The 20,532-nt window shown below is 32.4% G+C and overlaps 2 protein-coding genes and 1 non-coding gene across 3 annotated transcripts; all 3 read left to right on the forward strand.

Annotated features, from left to right (window-relative positions):
• Positions 1–1,693: 1,693 nt before the first annotated feature.
• LOC133180879 (uncharacterized) lies at positions 1,694–3,007 on the forward strand. Its single transcript, XM_061315323.1, has 2 exons — positions 1,694–2,099; positions 2,559–3,007. The coding sequence occupies exons 1-2, from the start codon at positions 1,694–1,696 to the stop codon at positions 3,005–3,007; spliced, it is 855 nt and encodes a 284-aa protein (XP_061171307.1).
• A 5,625-nt stretch (positions 3,008–8,632) lies between these two features.
• LOC133181454 (small nucleolar RNA U3) lies at positions 8,633–8,854 on the forward strand. The gene has a single exon (XR_009720474.1). It is a non-coding gene; the product is annotated as a small nucleolar RNA U3 (small nucleolar RNA).
• A 2,013-nt stretch (positions 8,855–10,867) lies between these two features.
• Positions 10,868–20,267, forward strand: LOC133180880 (adhesion G-protein coupled receptor D1-like). The gene is made up of 21 exons (XM_061315324.1): positions 10,868–10,973; positions 11,198–11,269; positions 11,796–11,933; positions 12,201–12,361; positions 13,184–13,357; positions 13,516–13,587; positions 13,824–13,914; positions 14,020–14,130; positions 14,263–14,453; positions 14,592–14,635; positions 14,784–14,901; positions 15,297–15,400; positions 15,840–15,942; positions 16,168–16,394; positions 16,646–16,712; positions 17,090–17,175; positions 17,268–17,388; positions 18,746–18,787; positions 18,876–18,974; positions 19,975–20,017; positions 20,245–20,267. Exons 3-21 carry the CDS (start codon positions 11,825–11,827, stop codon positions 20,265–20,267), a joined length of 1,986 nt encoding a protein of 661 aa, XP_061171308.1. The 5' UTR covers positions 10,868–10,973; positions 11,198–11,269; positions 11,796–11,824.
• The last annotated feature ends 265 nt before the right edge of the window (positions 20,268–20,532 follow it).

The following is a 20,532-nucleotide window of genomic DNA, read 5'->3' on the forward strand; positions in this document are numbered from 1 at the left end:
CTTCACTACCAATGTTTTACACTGTTTTATATAGGACTCCACTTTATTTTACTTCATCACGCTAACGCAAAAACCATTATGACGTCACAACTGCACTTAACTGTGGGTTATGAAAAAAATATCCAATGAGTCATATCCACGGGATAAAGGGGTAAACATGGGATAAACTGAAGTATGAAATTTGTCAGATTTAATATAAGCTGGATCAGACTTTGCACTCTAAAGATGCATATGTACCACTTACAATGATTTTTTTTATGACCATATTAGTCTACGAGGCCAAATAAAAGACTGTGCTAAAACTGTGCGGCTGTCAATAGAATTCTCAGAAAAATCAGTATCTATAGATATAGATGTATTACATGTGTATAATATACCTATAATGGTAATTTGGTTCTGACATAACTTGCAGTACTGAAAATAAACCAGTCCACATTGCTGTTTTCAAGTTCAATGTTTGACAAAAAATCGAAATCATAATTTTCATGGAGACCCCCCCCCCTTTCCCCTCTCAAAACTTGACATGATGAATGTTGTTTCATTTGAACAAGTACTATAGTATTTATTACAATACTGTAAAATCACTAGTTTTCGTGGGATCAAATTTTCGTGTTTTGAGGAAAAAATACTGGTTCGAGGGGAGGATAGACTTTTTACTGTTATATAGATTTTTTTTTTACATTTTGTGGGGGACATGAATTCATGGGTTCCTTTATACCATGAAATCAGCTAAAACTAACCCCCATGAAAATTAGTAATTTCACAGTTATATACCCTTTTGCTTATTCATAATAAAAAATGTTTCAAATAACAATTTCATGTCTCATGTTTAAATAGCACTTTTTGATGTTACTACCGACTACGGAAGCAAAAAATATTTGGGGGCTCTTAACCTCTTGCCTCTAACTAACTGAATTTTAATATTTGGTGTTTTTTTTTAAATCATACATCGATCTTTTGATCCCGCCCTTTACTGAAAAAATAAAAATGTAGGTCAGATTCAGTATTGTTATATGCATGCATCAAACTTAACATTCAAACCATGTTAATAATAAGTGTATATTTTGAGGCCCGTAGAACGCGGGGGAAGCCCTCCCTCACTTTTTTTTAAAAAATATTTTAGATGCTGGTCCCCCGATTTTTGTTGCTGTAAGCTCGAGCACTGGCAAACTCCATGATTTAGACAGTTACGGAGTTCTTTTTTTTTCTTTTTTCTTTTTTTTTTTAAATTTGCTTGTCAGATTATTTTTTGGGAAGTCCCCCTCCCACACACATGCACACACACTTTTTGGACAGTTTTTTTTTTTAAGGTTGCCCCCTCCTTTTCTTTTGAAACTGATGCAACGGGTCTGATTTTTATATATGCGTGATTATTAGTATCAAAAATATTGACGGAGTCTGATGCATGGACCAACATTGATTATGTTAGCCCCCAAGGGATGAACTGTTGCCCTATGTGGAGTTTGAATGCTGAATCATTTGATCAACTAATCCTTTACCGTGTCAAATACTGCTGAAAAGTTTTAAGTAATGCAAATATTATTAGCTACTTTTCTGTAAATCAAGATGCATTTTTTTCTTGAGGAATATCTTTTGTATTCCAATGCCTTAAATTCTAGCTCTTGACGAATAGAACAGTCAAAACTGATAAGAATAGAGATCAGATGTATTGTTAATCAGTCAATGTGTTAACATGAAAATAATGAACATGTTGTGTGTTATTTTCGGTTTCCTTCATGGAATCTGTGTTTTGGCCGGACATCAAGGATTGGAAATCCACACGGCGGATGTCGAAGAAAAAAGGTTATGTTCCGAAGAGAAAATTTTTCACATTCAGCAAATTGACTTCCTTATGAGAAAAGTTTCTGAACTTTCAGCTGGTTTTCAACAGCAGAAAACGGAAATAATTGAACTGAAAAAGGAAAATGAAAACCTCATTGGTGCTCTGTCGGACATTAAGAAAATGCTTCAAAACAGTATGGGCAACGATGATCATTCAAAGTTAAAATATGAAAATGGATTTAATAAGAGTTTATTGCAAGAAGTTAAAAAGTCGGCAAAAGCTACAGAATTGAAGGGTATATCTAAAGTCAGAAAAGGTATCCATCTACTGAAATATTACTCAAATACGGTTTTAAAATCCTGACCTTTTCTTTAAGGCATGTTAAAAAATAAATCACTGTTACAGGCACCACGTAGCATCGTTTTTGAACGGGGGGGGGGGGGGGCATACTTGACCTGAAAAATAAATTGACAAGCGAAAAAAAATCCAGAACACATAAGTCCTTGAGGAAGGGTGGGGAGGTAGGTTCCATTTTTTCGACCAACAAGATTTTTTTTTTTCAAAAATTGCGTTACCAACGAGAAATTTTGTTGAATATGCTGCGAAAAAATAGTAGGAAAAAGAGGGGTCGGCCTTTCACACTAATTGTAGTATCTTTGCCCCCCCCCCCCTCCGATACTATTGCCTGTGTAAAGTCAAATGTTTTAAATTTGTTTACTGTCTTCAATAAATGATACTCTGAAGCAAATGAATTAAACAACATTTTTATTCACAGAAAGGCTATTACTACCGCTTGATACAACCCAAACACCCTCTGCAAGTAAAGACATCATAGCTTTTTATGCGTATATGACGGGTGATACCATTAATCCTGGTGCCTCGCGCACTTTAATCTTTGATAAAATAATCACCAATGCTGGAAATGGTTATCACAATGCCACTGGAGCTTTCATTGTGCCCAGAACTGGCTTTTATGTTTTTACATGGTCCATGCGTTTAGTTAACGGTGCTTATCACCAAGCGGAACTGGTGCACAATCACAACGTTATGGGTGTGGCCTATCTCTACGCCCCCACGGGTGACCATACAGTCAGCGATACGCTAGTCATTCACGTTAATCAAGGGGATGACGTTTTCATTAGGACACAGTCCGGGGCCAATGCTGGGAACATTGAAAGCGGACCTGGTGGACGTACAGCATTTTCTGGATGGAAACTTAATTAGAAGGAATTGACAGTCACGACGAGTTTGTGATTTCCAATATTTACATCTTTTTAAGCGATTTTCAATGATGTTAATGATGTTGTATCTTCTATGCTTAATTTTTTTTTTTACATTGATCATGTTTCAGTATATTGAATTCTTAATCATTTTTTGTGAAAATTAAATACTTTCTTTTCAACACAAAGCACATTATTCATGCATGTCCATAAGTATCGCACCTTTATTTCTTCGCCTCGTCCTGAAACAATAATTGTACAGATATAGATCGAGACCATTTCAATCGTGACCGAATCAAAAAAGTTCAGACAGTGAAAAATGGTAGTTCAAGTTGAACAAAAAGTTTAAACATTATCGTAATACTAGTATATTTTTGTCATACATAGTACATGTAATAAGTTTTATCATTGGTTCGTTAATACCACGTGTCTAAGTGTAGAATTGCGGATAGACCGCGGGTCTTTCTAATTATAGACGTAAAAACTGAGATTGGACTGTATTTTCTAATTATAGATAAGGAAAGTTTTGTTACATGTAAATAAATAAATAAATAAATAAATAAATAAATAAATAAATAAATAAATAAAGTGAATTGCTGATTTTGAATCAAATCAGAATTCTTTTCCGATTCACATGGCGAACTCTGCGAAAACTCGGATATCTACCGGTATTCAATATTAATATATAAGATATATTATTTGCAATTAATGTTCCCATATTTTTTTCTTCGCGTTTTGTAATCTTCCTTTAAAAAACAAATAATGCAGCCTTTAAAGAAAATTATATAACAAATAATTCCTTTTAAAAAATAGTTAATAGAAAATATAACAAATAAAGCCCTTTCATTCAGTCAATCCATAGATATTTTGACTTCCAAAAAAGTACATTGACCTCGCACTTCGTGCTCGGTCGATATGCTTTTCTGTAAAGTCGATATTTCTCTGGAGCGTCACTGAAGAGACATAATTTGTCGAAATGCGCATCCGATGCCTCAAAATTGGTACTGTATATGATTTACATTATGAGCCCTGGGTCGAGGCCTCTTCTGGTGGACTGTTAGTCCCTGAGGGTCTCTACAGCCCAGTATAACCTAGTACTTCGGTACTAGCTTGAAAATACGGATATATATTTAATTGCTGTTGTAAAATTTAGAAATTTATTTCAAAATTAAGGATTATCTCCCTATAAGGCATAGCTCTGTTCCTCCGACGTATTTGGCTCCAGTCTTTGGCACCTTTTTTCAGCTGTTCCAAGTTTTTTTTTATTTAAATATTTTGGATTTCCAACGTTTCGGCTTGAACATTACTGAGGAGACATAATTTGTCGAAATGCGCATCTGGTGCATCAAAACTGGTACCGTATATGATTTATCAATCTTATATAAAACGGCTATAGTTACAAACTATGGACAACCTGCACTACTTTCAAAATGATTTTATAACAGTAATATGAGTGCATTTTCTGTGGTCAGATCAAGGCTGCGTTCACGATGGTAGCGGCTACGTAGATCTAAGATCTTGAACTACGTAGTAGTATATGCTGAAATGTGCGTTCATTCATTGCAGCTAGGTTCTATTACGTTATAATCCCACGATCTGGAACGCAGCCTGGTTTGTATTGGCAAAAATATTCATCAACTTCGGTCAATGGCTAGACGCATTCGAACCACTAGGACGGGGTTTTAAGCTGTATTTCCTATGTCAATGAGGAAATGTGTCGGTTAATAGTTTATCTCAATGTTAACATGTAAACCGTCTGTATACGAAGACCCTTTACATGCTTTATATCCAAAAAGTGGACACCAAAAAAGGGGTATACATGTAAGAGAATCTACTCATCAATTCAAATATCATACAATGGTTCTCATAAGTAACATTGGCGATAAATACCGGTTGAATATATTCTTCCTTAAAGCACCCAGTTTAACTCTGCGAGATTCATTGAAAGTAAACCATATAGAAGTCTACATTTGCTGATAATATTTTAAAATTCTAATTTAGATATTTTTATAACACTTCAATGAAATTAAAAACAATGATATTAACTGACTCTTCGTGGTTGTAAATCAGTGAATTCTAAACGTATTAACCCTCACAAAACTCTTAAACATGCCTATATATAGGGATATGAATCTGTCCTATACAGTCCTACAAATAAACTAAGTATTTGTAAAAGAAAAAGCCTTCTAACATACCATAATACAGAAGAAAAAAAATGGCAATAACCTTTTTTAGCACTTCATGAACTTATAAAGGATAAAGGTTCAAACGGGGATCGCAGTTATCAAAAATAATAACATTCTATGCTTACAGGGCTTAGAGAGTATATTTTCATATGATTGGAGCTATCAAATTCTACATATTATATGCTAAGTGTACGGGTACATCTTTTAAAAGTAGCGAAAGTTTTGGTTGACAAGGAAGCACAGAGAAATTAATAAAAGATGAAGATTATTAATTGATCTATTTTCTCACTTTTTAGTGCTTTGTACCCGTTGTCCAAATCGGTGAAAATCAATCAGTTATTGACCACACGTGATGCAGGGATGTTCACAGGTTCATGGTAATAATTTTTCTACAAGCTTAAACCATAGGATCAAAGTATTAATATCGACAATTCCCTCTCTTTAACAGAAAACATCACCGTCTCTGTTGTCAGAACATGTGCTGGTCACATATAAATCTCAATGTCCAAACAGAAAATGACGTCATGATCGAACAAACATCAGTTCAAGAGAAGGTGGGATTTCTAGTTTTGTGAAAGAGAATGGAGCTTTTCAAAAGCCTGCTCATCTTTACAGTTTTATTGTATATTGGAATTTTAACTAAGGCACAATTAAGTAAGTTAACTTTTTAAGAATATAATGTGGTGCATTTATGTAGGTTCATTGGGCATAGCTATGCTCAGATTTTACTACAAAATACGGGGTGAGAAAGTATAATCTGAGGTGGAATGCTACACCAAAATGTTTAAGACATCTCTTTTCACGGTTTTTCAGGATGGAAAGTTTGATTTTAGATCTTAATGATTTTATAAGATTTTTTTATTTCTATTTTTTATTTTTTTTAATTTTGTATTTTGTATTTTTTCAAAGAAAATGTAAAAAATTGTTTTATTTAAGGAATACCTGTCTAATTTTTTGGTTTCATGATGTGATCAATCGATTGGCTTGCGTGATAATTTGCATAAACGCCGAAGGCGTTTATGCATAAAATTATCACGCAAGCCAATCGATTGATCATCGTCATGAAACCAAAAAATCTGACAGTTATTCCTTATATTTACATGCTCTTGATTCTGCAAATTCACGTGCTACAAGCCCCGCTTCTGTCTCTATTTGTCCCGCCCCGCACGTGATTTTTTTTTTCACCACGCCTATCGATGAACCAGTAGATTTATGTAGAAATAAAGTATTTTTACTATTTGAAATTTTATCTCGGACAAAGACATTGGAAATGTAAATATTTGCAAATAATATGCTTTAGATTATAAAAGTTACTTTAAATAAATGCACAAAATAGATATCTAATAAAACGTGTTATGAAAAGTCAGATATTTTTATAGAAAAATATTTTAGATAGTTTGAAATTTTTTAATAAAAAATAATTTATGAATATATACGGAAGCCCATTTAGGACCTATCAAAAATATTTTTGAATTCGATATAACGAATTGCCGAATTTGTTATAACGAATTTAATTCGTTATAACAATTTCTTTGAATTCGTTATAACGAATTTAATCTGTTATAACAAATTTATTGAACTCGTTATAACGAATTCAAAAATTTGTTATAACGAATTAAATTCGTTATAACGAATTATAAAACTTGATTTAACGAATTAAATTCGTTAAAACGAATTCTCTAATTTGTTATAATAACTTAAATTCGTTAAAATGAATTCGACAAATCGTTATATCGAATTCATACATATTTTTCTATAGGCCCCGATTGTTTTTGAATTTGTTATAACGAATTAAATTTGTTATAACAAATTTTAGAATTCGTTTAAACGAATTTAATTCGTTATAACAAATTTTTGAATTTGTTATAACTAATTCAACAAATTTGTTATAACAGATTAAATTTGTTATAACGAATTCAAAGAAATTGTCATAACGAATTAAATTTGTTATAACAAATTCTACAATTCGTTATATCGAATTTGAAAATATTTTTTGATAGGTCCTAAATGGGCTTCCGTAAATATAAAATGCATATATGTGATTAATGTTTTTATTTTAAACCTAGAGATAAAACTTCCAAGAAAAAAGGAATAAAATTTTAGTGTCCTTAAGTGCAATAAACTATACATGTACCTTTAGGTACATGATCTCGAAAATGCTTAAGGAAGAAATGAACAAAATACATTCAGTGGGTCATATATAAATATTGATCGTTCAGTCAGATACTGAGAATGTTTATTTTATTTTCAAAATCAACTGGAGTGGTTACTCCGAATTTTCTTTTTTTTTCTGCTATACTTTTTTCTCCAAAATGAGAAGTTTTGAGCATGCGTTCAACATGTTCAATTTTTTACCAATCAGAATGCACTGTGACTAGTTTGGGAGAAAATATATTGTGAATAGATTATCTATTAATTTCTATGATTTTTTTTTTCTTTTTTCATATCTATCTTTGAAGATGAGAGTACATTTAGAGGGCTAGATTTTAGCAAACTTATCAGTAAACATGTTCTGCCAAAAATCAAGGGGCGCTTATTTACGCCAGAAAATGATACAGCCCAGAATATCACAGGTATGTAGTAGGGACTAACTACTATACAGAAAAACTGTAAATTTAATTAAATTAAAATACATCTATATAACAATTAAGGAATCTTCTTGTTAAGTATTGGGTTTTTTTTTCTCAAGCTGACTTTGACATTTCTTAACATATATGCATGTATAACATTCAAATCAGTACATGTATTTTCAGAGATAATAAAACCTACTACCAAGAAAGCTCTAGATTTTGGTAAGTTATGCGATATGTTTTGTTTATTATTTTACTGATTAATTTTTTAAAACTATGACTTTTTCTGGCTATGACATTATAATTATGTAGCTACACAATAAAGTCTTACATACTACTACTGTCTTGAAATTTGACATTTTTATCAATAAAAAAAAAATCTGCGTTAGATCTCTCGAAAATGTTAAAATAGTATATTGATAAATAATTTTGGTACAAAATAAACGCAAATATTAATCAACTAATATTAATATTAATAAACTCCAGAAAATAGTACTCATAAATGTATAATTTATCCTGATTAAATTTCATTTAAATGTTACAAGCTTAACGGGTTATCTTTCCATACCTACAGACACATGTTGGATTATCTTTCTTTGAAGATCGCCGCTTCAACATACATACCTTGAAAATACTGATCCGCTTGTGCACAACATAAAAATATTGTTAATATTTATCTTTTGTTGATATTAAACATTGTTAGACAATAATAGAATTCATTACTTTCTAGTATTATCTAAAGAAGCAGTATTAGAATTAAAACTAAGCCGAAAAAGAAAACATAAAAGTATTTCTTAAGTATGTAAAATATATATAATTTATCACTATTGCAAAGTACTAAGTATATAAGTGAACAGTAAACCACGTGGCACTAAGATCATACTCTTAGGGATCATTTCTATAGTATGTATCGCCGGGACACCAGGTAAAACTGTGTGATCCAGAAACCATGACGATGAGGCAGAGTGGCCCCTTCTGAGCGTGAAGCGGGCGAGGGCTGCTAGGCTTTACCGCCCAGCTCGGCCCTCGTCATTGATGACCGTTCCTCTCTCCCATAAGTGGTGAGTTGGAGGAAGGGGTCACATTCTGAGTGGTTTCAAACTTTTTAAATCAAAATGGAAGAAAATTGAAAATTTCATCAGTGGAATGAAACGGTGATTCATCGTAAATTTAACGGGTTAAGGGATGCCGAGTCCCCCAGCAGAACTACCATGCTAATATACTCTCAATATAAAGAGGAAATTATAAATTTTTAAACAAAAATTATTTCGACATAGAAATTATTTCTTAATACAATGTATTTAGATATAAAAACTTTATAATGATCGAAGGATTAAAGTAAGAACCCAGTTGTCCTACCGGTGGGGGGGGGGGGTATCATTTTTACTCTCCCATGCAAGGCAAAACAAAAAACAAAAACAAAAATAGAATCGATAAAGATTTTTATTTATTTTTTATTTTATTTTATTATACATGTATTATGGCCTGGGATCATCTGTTGAAAAAAAAATCATCGATTGACTGCAATATTTCAACTTTACATGAACCTTGTTGTTTAATCCCTCTCTGTCAGAATTCAATTAATATGTGCACAGGCACCCCCCCCCCCCCCCCCATTTCTTTTTTAAATTGGGACCGCACACTTTTTTCCTAACCATGTTTTCTGATGTGCATAACAAGTTATTGATTATGCAACCTTTTTATCTCTATGAATTATTTGTAAATAATAATAATAATAATAATAATAATAAATAAAATAATAAAATAATGCTTTTTGACTGACACATTTTCAAGAGCCGGTGATCTTTTTTTTTTTTTTTTGACTGCCGAGAAAAGTAAATTTACAAATAGCTCAAAGAGAAGTGATATCATGTAACGCATATTAATTTTGAAAACACGAATAGGAAGTAAAAGGGTCACTGTGTTTCGATCAAAATTTGATAAAAACTATTTGGGTATGCCCAAAGTTAGTTCTGTGGTATTCTACCGATTTATTTCTATAAATAACAATTTTCAAGATTGATTTTTTGTTAGCATGCACGTCCGCCCATGCCCCTTGTTATTACAAATAAATCAAATTGTTGGAACTTGCTAAACTTTTAATTTCCTACCTTGATGATAATTTGGTAACTTGATATCAATGAAAAGGCTAGGCAGAGATAACCCAATAGTAAAGGCTGATAGTTCAATATGCTTCAATGATTATTTCGTCGTACACATACCTTCCTTTCCTTTTCTGTTAACAAAAATAACGTTTGTTTTTTCGTTCATTCAGTTTAAAGCAATAAAAGTTGCAATTTTTGTGCTTAAAAATTAAATTCTTACCTTAAAATTGTAAAATAATATTTTATTTATAAAAAATAAATTAAGCGTTTATAAATTTTTGTAGTTCATGTTTTCGTTGGAAAAAAAAACAATTTAGATGCTCGGATTGAAACAAAATTATATTATTGTTGCCATGTACATTTCATCGTAAAGAAATCTTTCTTCTTGTGAAATTTAATGCTCAGTTTTAGTCTTATTGATCACAAAGATATAAGTTAAATGTAAAATTATCACAATTATATAATTATAAAACAACATTTTTTTAAAAAAAAATAATGATTAATAGTTTTTTATACATACACACAAGGAGTTACTGAATGTTTTATATTCACTTTTCTAATACTGAGCAATCCAAATGCATGTATGCTACAGAGTAAATCAATCTGTCTACTGTAGATTTCTAAATATCCAAGAGGGATTTATTATCACCTACAAGAAACAAAGATCGCAAAATTAAAATATACTCACTTGCTGAAATACATGTACATATAAAACCTCATGATGAATAGTCCATTTCTGAATTCATTTTCCGCGATTTGACGTCCTCGTTTCATTTTCCGATATTATGTACTCACCTAAAATTAAGCAATTTAACGTATCATTCATTTATCTGTAGGTGTTCGTAGCTATTTGGTATAGGAAAAATATTTACATGCATCAGTTTAATAAAAAGTAAGAATTTTGAAATATAAGATTCAAAATGTAAAATCACAAAATAAGTATCATAATTATTTTTATTTGTATGCTTCATTCACCACTAATCCGTGACTGGCAACAGATGCCCAGCTGGCTTGTCTAATCCCTCACGTTCTAAACAGCACCAAAACTGACGAGAACGCATCACACGCCGACCTAAAAGACAAAATCAACTGTCTCAATCCGCTCAGTAGTAAGACGGCTTCTCTATAATGCCATACTATTTAGTTCGTTAATTTTTTTTTCAGTAACTGATAAAATAAATGATCATGGCTTTTCCCAACTTTTCGCCATATTTTTCTGTATAATGAAAGTATACATGTATTTATGCATACAAATCATTTTGGATACAACAATTATGCCTATAGTTAATGGAATGTTTTACATATAGTATCTTTATTGGCGTATTACAATTAGGTATATTCCAGCCACCTTATCCGCCTGTCGCAGATGATCCACTGACCACATATGGGTGTCTTCATTTAAATGGTAAGCAAACTACAACGAGACAACAACAAAAATCTCAGTTGTACCAATTAATAAATTTACCTAATAAAATAGATCTTTGAATTTCTTGAGTATGAAACCTACTTACTGAATTCTGATCTCTATAAAAAGTTAAAGCCCCCAAAAATACATTTAAGTAGAATTAAAAAAATAATACTTCAACTACAACATTTTCAATGAAAATTAAAAAAAAAAAAAGAAGAAGAAGAAAGAAATCACAAAAATCTTGAGAAAAATAAACCCTTTACTCGTTTATTAAAATTACATGTACATCTGACACGATGTATTTTATGTGAAGCTCTGTAAAAATTATCTATTTTAACTATGACCGGTATCAGTAGTTTCTATTAATTTGGAATATTTATGCAGAAAATATAAATTGTAATCATTAGTTCGAAACTACATGTATTTGGTTTTGGTTACAATATATATTTGTTTTAACTTTCACAACTAACATGTGTCATATTAATTTGTAAAATAGATATAACAAATAAATGATTGATTGTAGATTCTCCCAAAATCGAGTTTCAGTGCTTTATGGACCACATGAAAAACAGAGAACCACTGGAGTCGGCGAATTGTACCACGCCCCCATTGCCAATAAATAAAGCGACCCTGAGTAGATACAACTGTACAAATATCACAGGTGGGTATCTTGAAGAAATTAATAAACATCAATGACGTTATTTTACAATTCTGCATAGGAGACAGTCAAACATTTCTTAAAACAATTGATGAAAGTATATTGACATTTAAGATTAAATGGTTTGATCTAATAAAGATGTTTTTCCTTAAAGGATTTATTTTCTTAAAACTTTGTTTAAAATTCATTTCATACCCAAATTCACTGCATAGTAGAAATGAAGTTGAATACGCAAGTGTTCTGCTGATTTCATAGTTGTGTATCTTTCAGATATCATACATGCCATTAATCTGTATTATGACGCAAAAGATGTATTTGGAGGAATAAATATATCCGCAATACCTCCACTGCCAACACCACCAGTCATCACGACCCACAGAACGACTTCAGGATCTCATATAACTCGTTCTTCTCAGATTGATCTCGATACAGTAATTAATTACATTTCATAATTTTTTTTCTCATCAGTGGTACAGTCTATACTCAGTACATTGCTAAACTTCTACAGACTGTTTTTTAAATTTTTTTTTAAAACAAAACTTGCAAGTCGAATCGGTAAGTGAAAGTTCCATAAAAAGTATTCTAAGCATAATAACTGAAATGTGTATAAAACCATCGTTGAAATTCACGGGTTTTCTCTCCATTACACTACATTGAATGTAGCGTACCAGAGAGAAAACCCATGGGTTCCGACGATGGTATAAAGCCTACTTTGTTGGTCTAAGAAACTATTATCAGTATTTTCTGTAAAATTCAATGATTAAAAAATATATACATGTATTCAAACAAAAAAATACACTAATCTTATGCAAATTATGCATAAGTAAGGGACATGTTTGAAGTATTTTTCCCAATGTAACTAAGCATTTATTTAATATTTGCCAGACTATATGCATACAGATATTTGAAGATTCCAACATGCATGGTAATACTCTTTTAAAAATGCATACATGTACACTTCTTTGTTTTTCCATAAGTAACCATATTTAGTTGGAAAATAAAACTGAAACAGATTACACAGTAGACTGTAGTTGCTCCAAGATTCCACTTTTCTTAAGATGCAAATTGGAAAACAACTGCAAATACTTGTGATGATTTTAATAGGAATTTAGACTTTTTGTCCAGTAGAGTTAAAATGTATGTTATAACTTAGACATAAAGAGGAAAATTTCAATCAGAAAAGCTGTATCTTTAAATGAAAATAAACAGTTTGAACAGTACCTAATTGGTGAAAATTATTTTTCGGTTCTTAGATCAAGGAACAATCAAACAGAACCCTTAATCCAAACATGACCTTAGAGAAAGTCAACGAATTAGCGACACAACTCGAGGTCGTTGTGAATAGCAGCGAAACTGACACAAAGGTCGTGACCCAGATTTTGTCCCACATGTCAGAGGTTGAGATCACTAACTCAGAGACTGTAGAGGTAACATCCAATTGCTAGAATTTACGTGGCTCTTATCTCAAACTGGAAATGTAATTGACGTCATCATTTATAAACGTAAACATCAAAAAGTTTACTTTGGTCACCCACTTTTTTATTTTAAAATATAATATCAATTATTCATCACATTTCCGTTTCAGACATTTTCAAGGATTTCAACAACGGTTATTCATACATACAATGAAACTCTGGCTAACAGTGACAGCTCGGAGGTAAGTGTAAATGCTTATTTGTAACTTAGTAAAATTCCGGTTTTCAGATTCATGTTAGATCCAGGCAAGCATTGTTTTGGTGCAATTATTTTTTTGGGGGGGGGGGGGCAGAGGAAATAGCTTTATACTAGCCATTTACAAGTCCTCCTTACGTATTCAAAATATTTATTTGGTATTTGCTCATTTTTAGTCATGATATTTACTAAATCATTTTAGACATATGTTCTTTTAATTAGATCATTATGCCAAACATATTGTATTCCATGGAAAACGTTTTATCGTCCGCTTCTCCTAATGAAAATATTTCTATGGAAACATCCGAGATGGGTATGTTTAATTTATTAAGCTTACGATTAATTCTTGCTGTTGAAGAATGAATATCTTGCTTTTCATTTCCAAATGTAAAAACATTATTTAAAACATCATTACCAGATATTTCTGTATCATACGTGGAGCGAAATTTGAGTAATGGTGACATCATCACAATTAGCTCAATAGTTGGAACTATTGTTATGCCCATTACCGTATTCGACGGCGAAACTTGTGAGTATCCTGTCATTTTTTATTACAAAATATGATAACCATTCTAATTTGCATCCATTCATAAAAACAAATATAGATAACTTATCGATTCAGGATATTTTATGACCATCAACATTATTTTGCACTCACTAGCTCGTGTCTCAACCATCATTTACAAAACCATAAATCAGAAATGGAGCGTTAAGAAAGGTTACAACTATGCCAAAATCGGGAGTAATGTTATGTCTGTGTCGGTCCAGAACATCAACAAGAACCAAACTGAGAAAGCGGAAGTCAACGTCACAGGCGCCATCACTATTGTTCTTCCTACAAATGTAACAGGGGTAACAATTTAATAAAATTTTACACGAAAACAGATATTGGGGAGAATATTATTTTTCATAACAATGTTATCGATAAAATGTTATTCGAATGATGTATTAGCACACTCATAACTGTTATATTTTAATATCAAAATACAGGTGGAAAAGGAAAGGTTTTGCACGTTTTGGAATTTTCAGAAAAGGTATTTTTAATTTATCCATTTACAACATGACTAAAACCTAGATATTGTAAATCAGAAATTTTATTATTCACACACTCGTGTTAGTTTACCTACTTATGATCATATCTCTCAATTCATAATTCATGAATCAATTTTTAATTCTCTTAAGATACTGGGACACTTACGGAGGTACAGTGGTAGAAAAGAATGATACCCACACAAAATGTAGATATGACCATCTGACCAACCTAGCAGTCTTAGTCCTCTACTACAAGCCAGAGGATCCGGTAAATAGTTACAAGAACGTATTTGCATAAATACGTAAAAATTTTGCAAGTAGATAATAAAGAAATGTAAAATTAGACATTTCGGCATCTTTAAAACGAGGACTGAGGGACTGAATTAAAGTTTTACAAAGGAACCGATAATCTTGTACAATTTACACTTTGGCGTTTAGTAGATGCTTTTGGTTAAAAGATTGGCGACTCGACTTTTTCCATTGTCATTTGAGCATCAAAGCCAATGATGCACGGATTTACATGTATAAGCAATCATGTTAAAAATAGAATGGACTTTTTGTTGTCCTGTAGTGTATGAAATCAACTTAAAAATAACATGCACAGGAGCTTTATATGAATGTCACAATTTATGCTAATCATTAAAGGTTTGTTTTTTTTTTCAGATGACGAAGGAACACCAGAATGTGTTGTATATAATGACAACTCTGGGTTGCAGTATATCTATTGCCTGCTTAGCGCTCACTCTGATTATATACGTGTATCTTAGGTATCCAGAATCTGTCATGATTTCTCTACCACAATAAATATATATCTCATTGATTGTTTTCCAAGATAATTTCAAGAATCTAATCTGACTTACTGGTGTATTAGAGTAATGAGCTACATGTACAGTAAAACACGGTTATTAGGAAATCATGGGACCTCGGATTATCCTTCCGCGTCACGGAGATTCTTTATATGGATATAAGGAACCTAGTGAAAAGTCCTTTACGGGATTTGTAAAAAAAATCTTCATAACGGAGATTTCTTTATAATCGAGTTCTTTTTAAACGAGTTTTACTGTACGTGGATATTACTTGGTATTGAAAATCTATTGGGGGGGGGGGGGGGGTACTTACCAAAATTGATTTTTTGCATCATGCACACACAAACATCTTGAATGTTACCTCGGAACTTCTGAAGAATATCAAACTTTCGCTTTCCAGGGTTCTGAGCAATGATACAGTGTTGATTCACGCCAATCTGTCAATAGCTTTGATGCTTGGTCAGTTGGTGCTTGTTACATCAGATGGGGCTGCCAAATACATGGTACTATCAATAAAAAAATTAATGTATTAATTAAAAGTCATTATAAGTTGTACATATTCTTTCCATGTATGTTGTACAATCTAATGGCAACAAACAATGTACTTATTTTAAAGAAAATGGTATACATGTAGGCCTATATATACATGTACATTTAATTTGCATGGACCCAACTGGGTTTGTAAGATAAATGACGGATAATAGTTGGTTTGCTTGATTTTACTACAGGCCGCCTGTAAAATTGTGACTGCCCTTCTTCACTACTTGTTTATGTCCGCTTTTGCTTGGATGATGGTAGAAGGATTAGCATTATACCTATCCTGCACAAGACCCATCAGCGCGTATGGCGACATGCGCATGATCTACTCACTGATTGGCTGGGGACTTCCCGCCATTATCGTTTTGATTACACTTGGCAGCAATTTCCAAGACTATGGAGAAGGCGAATACAGCAGGTGAATTTTGCAAAAAAAAAAAAAATATTACAGAGATAGCCGAACATAATGCCAAAGGTGTCTGCATGTAATTTTGTAAACGAAGATATAACACTGCCTGCTCTAAGACTTGTCTCGCTCATTATTGATTTACAATTAATTGTTTATAAAGAAAGAAATTCAACATAAAACAATCTTGCGAACATGTAGATCTAAAGATATAAGGCATTTTTTTCATAAATTAATTCACTTACTGCAGTTTCTTGTTACAGCTGTTGGTTGTCAATAGATGACGGATTAATATGGTCTTTTGTTGGACCCATGATAGCAATTGTTGTGGTACGTGAATGCTGTGTGAAAATTACTATTAGTTAAAAATTGTCCACTGAAATTAATTGTGAATGAGAATAATACTCTTACGTCATCATGTTTTGCGAAACTTGCCTGTTGTGGTGTGATGTCAATATCTGACTAGAACTCCTCTCTGGAAAGAACGATGCAAAGTTAATTTGAATAATATATATATATATATATCTCAGTTTCAGCTATACTGTAAAAACCAGAACAGAAAATATATGTATCCTTTTTTTTCAAAATTTAAAAACAAGCAAAACTTTTTCTTTTCCATTTATAGTGTGCATAGCATAGTTCAGGTTTCATGAGCTAGTTTAAAAATGCATTCATCATTCTTTAAGTTTTGTTTTTCTTTTTCCTAGATGAATATTGTTGTACTTGGTTTGGTTCTGAAGGCTTTTCTCACCTTGCGAACAAACTCAAGAAAAACAGAGGCAGCTAGACTTTTGTAAGTCACAAATAAATCAAACCACAACACATAGAACACACTAACTTTGAATGAAGGTTGATTAATCTAGTTTGTCTTTTTTATACCAACAGTGCTAGTTTTAAGGTGATGGTGACACTATTGCCGATCCTAGGGGTGACCTGGTTGTTGGGGATACTTGTTCCTCTCAGTCACGTGTTTCACTACTTCTTCATTATCGGGACCTCCATGCAGGTCTGTATTGAAATGGGGGAGAGATTCACAATTTTTTTTCTTTAATTGTTTGTACCGTTGAAATATTCTAACCTCACCTGTGCAAAATAGACTTGGTTATCGATTTCAGTCCGTAATAGAAAATGATTATTGCCACATGATCATTTTCAATCTTATATTGAAATCTAGGCCTTTTGACATCACAGACAGCTTTTTCAAAAAATGGAACTCGTAAATATACTAACCTTGTTATTGGTCATTTGCAAAATTATTTTGTTAAAAAACATTCTGATTGTACACAAAAGTACTCTGAAGTTGATATTAAAAAGACGCTTGATTTTTGATTGACAATATCTATGTAATGTCTTCCAACAATCTGTTGGAATTCCTATATGGGTACCAATTGCGCCCCGTTATAAGCAGACCTATTTTTGTATTTCAATTGAAGCAGACTTTATTTAAAAAATTCTACACGAGAACTGAGAAGAAGAAAACACTTGCTGTGGCATTCAACTCAACATTTCGATATACCGACGACGTGTTATCAATTAACAATAGTTACTTCCATTCATATGTCGAAAAATTGGACTCGATATATCCCAGTGAGCTTGAAATAAAAGATACCACAGAGTCTGACACATCTGTTTCATATTTAGATATTTTACTAGAAAAAGACGCTAATGGTAACCTAACAACAAAGCTTTATGATAACTTCAACTTTTCAATCGTCAACTTCCATTACTTATGTAGCAATATGCCCTTATCACCTGCATATGGGGTTTATGTCTCTCAGTTGATTCAATGCGCAAGAGCATGCTCTACGTATGAACAGTTTGTAAAACGAGACAAGCTATTGACAAACAAATTGATGAAACAAGGGTATCAATGGTCTCGTTTGAAGTCATCATTTCGCAAGTTTTATGGTCGATACAATGACCTTGTCAGCACAAACAGCCTATCATTGAGTCAAATGCTGAGTGACTTTTTCATGCTAATTGTTAGGCCATTATTTAAACACTAAACTGCCTACGGATTTTTCCGGGTTTTTTTTTCGATCATGACAAGGATCACACGACGAGTGTGACCGGTCGGCAGGGGATGCTCACTCCATGGCACCTGATCCCACCTCTAAATTTGAAGTCCGTGTTTGCTCTGCTCCAATTTGTATCGTTTCATTGAACTTTCGAGATTGAATACTGTTTGTTATCTTCATATTTCATTGGAAATCAAAAGACACTGGGATATTAAAACTGTTTCTCTTATATTGTCTGAAATTCGTAATTTATATACTCCATTTTTTAAAATCGTATACTAGTACATTGTTAAATCTTAAACGTTACATGTGAAGCTCACCAAAGGAATTCTTTTCTTTTCCAAGGGCACAATGATCTTTTTCCTGCATTGCTTGTGCAACAACGTTGTAAGTAAAACATTCGGTCATTCTTTCCCATTAACATTGAAAGAATTTAAAACAAACATGATTTTTTTTTCTTTGTCCCATTTTTCAGGTGCGGAAGAAGTACAATGAGCGCCGCCGTCGGAATACGTGCTCGTCCAGCGATGCGTGGTTTGGCTCGTCGTCCGCCTGGACAGAGCGCAGACAACATGTACGTCTTTCTCTGATTTAACAAACTGCTTTTTATTTAGGTAATATAAAAAAATAGGTTAAAACTTGACAACTAAAATAATTTTTATTGCAAAAAATCAGAAATTGCATTCTGGAAAAGTTAACTTTTTCGATACTGACACCACTGAGGAACGATAATCCGCTTAATTAGAATAAGCTGATTACAAATTACAAGTCTACAACGATCGAACTACAAAAGTTTAAAGGCGCGATGTGGAAATGTGTTATACAAAGCGTGAGAAAAAGGCGTAAGAACTGGACAACGGGTCTTATTTTGCTTTTTTTAAAAAGTCACATGACGTTATGACGCCTTTCAAAAGGCATAATTACGTGGATCAAAGCACAGGACTCGTAACTTATTGCCATTATCACTACGCATACAGTTGCTTAAGTAAATGTCCAGGTTTAAATGACTTCAAAAGTATATATGAATTTTAAATTTTTGACCAATCTAGCCCAAACTTGGTTAGAGAGTTTAATTAAGAACACTCATTAAAAATCATGCAAATTAACCGTTTGCCTGCTGCAATGACAATTTAAATGCATCGCATTTGTCTGAACTCTGGATCTTTTAGGCACAAATCTTTAAAAAAAAAATGGCAAATGGCTAATTGCTCATTATGAATCACTTCGTTTTATAAGGCCTTTTCATTTTGTAATACTAGTATAAGGCATTTTTTCGCATTATTATACATGAAGGCCTTTTTACACGTTATTACATGTTTTTGAAAGGCGTAATAAACCTTTTCACTAAATTACGCCTTTTTTGTGTTACTACTTTTTTTTCTTCCTGTTATAACGCCTTTATTTTATTATTATTATTATTTTTTTTTTTTTGCCTTTTTTTCTCAGAAGAATTTATACCTTACAGTTCAGAACTATCTATTTTTGATTTAAAGCAAGACCTAAAATTAATTGCTTCTACGCTTGCCAATCATTTAGTACATTTACTTTGTGTTGAAGACGTATTTCCCTTTCAGAGGCTTGAAGAACTGAAGGTAGTCCCAAAACGATACAGAAGGCGTGAGTTCTTTTCAGTCATTTGCTTGTCGTAAAACATATTTCTTGCCTTTCTGAAACTTTAAAAATTGGCTGTTGATGTTAATTTTTCAAAGGCTGCAAAATCATATTATTTCTATCATTGTTCGGTTTAATTTACCTGTACTTCATTAGAATGTGCAAAGTAACACATACAAACACTTGAAAAATTTAACATGTATATGGTTAACATTATATTACCTTTATTTCAGAGGAAAGGTATGCATGGATGTAGACAAATTCAAATCATCTTCTTGATTTGTGCAAAAATATTCAATAATCATCCTGCTGTTAGTATATCTTTACTAATTTGTTTAAGAATGGAACTTCATGAAGAATAAATATTTAACATAGACTTGCATCTTTTTCTTCCTTGAGTTGACAACTATCTTCGGTTTTTCTCCCTTTACAATATATTTAGAAGAGGATAAAATAGCTTGTATGTGCGACTGTCGTGGATACTACTGTATGCCCTCTCCATCACTTTGTTGTAAAGAGTT

Source organism: Saccostrea echinata, unplaced genomic scaffold, assembly GCF_033153115.1.
Source record: "Saccostrea echinata isolate AGI-Se365-2 ecotype Australia unplaced genomic scaffold, CSIRO_AGI_Sech_v1 ptg000008l, whole genome shotgun sequence".
NCBI classification, from domain to species: Eukaryota; Metazoa; Mollusca; class Bivalvia; order Ostreida; family Ostreidae; genus Saccostrea; species Saccostrea echinata.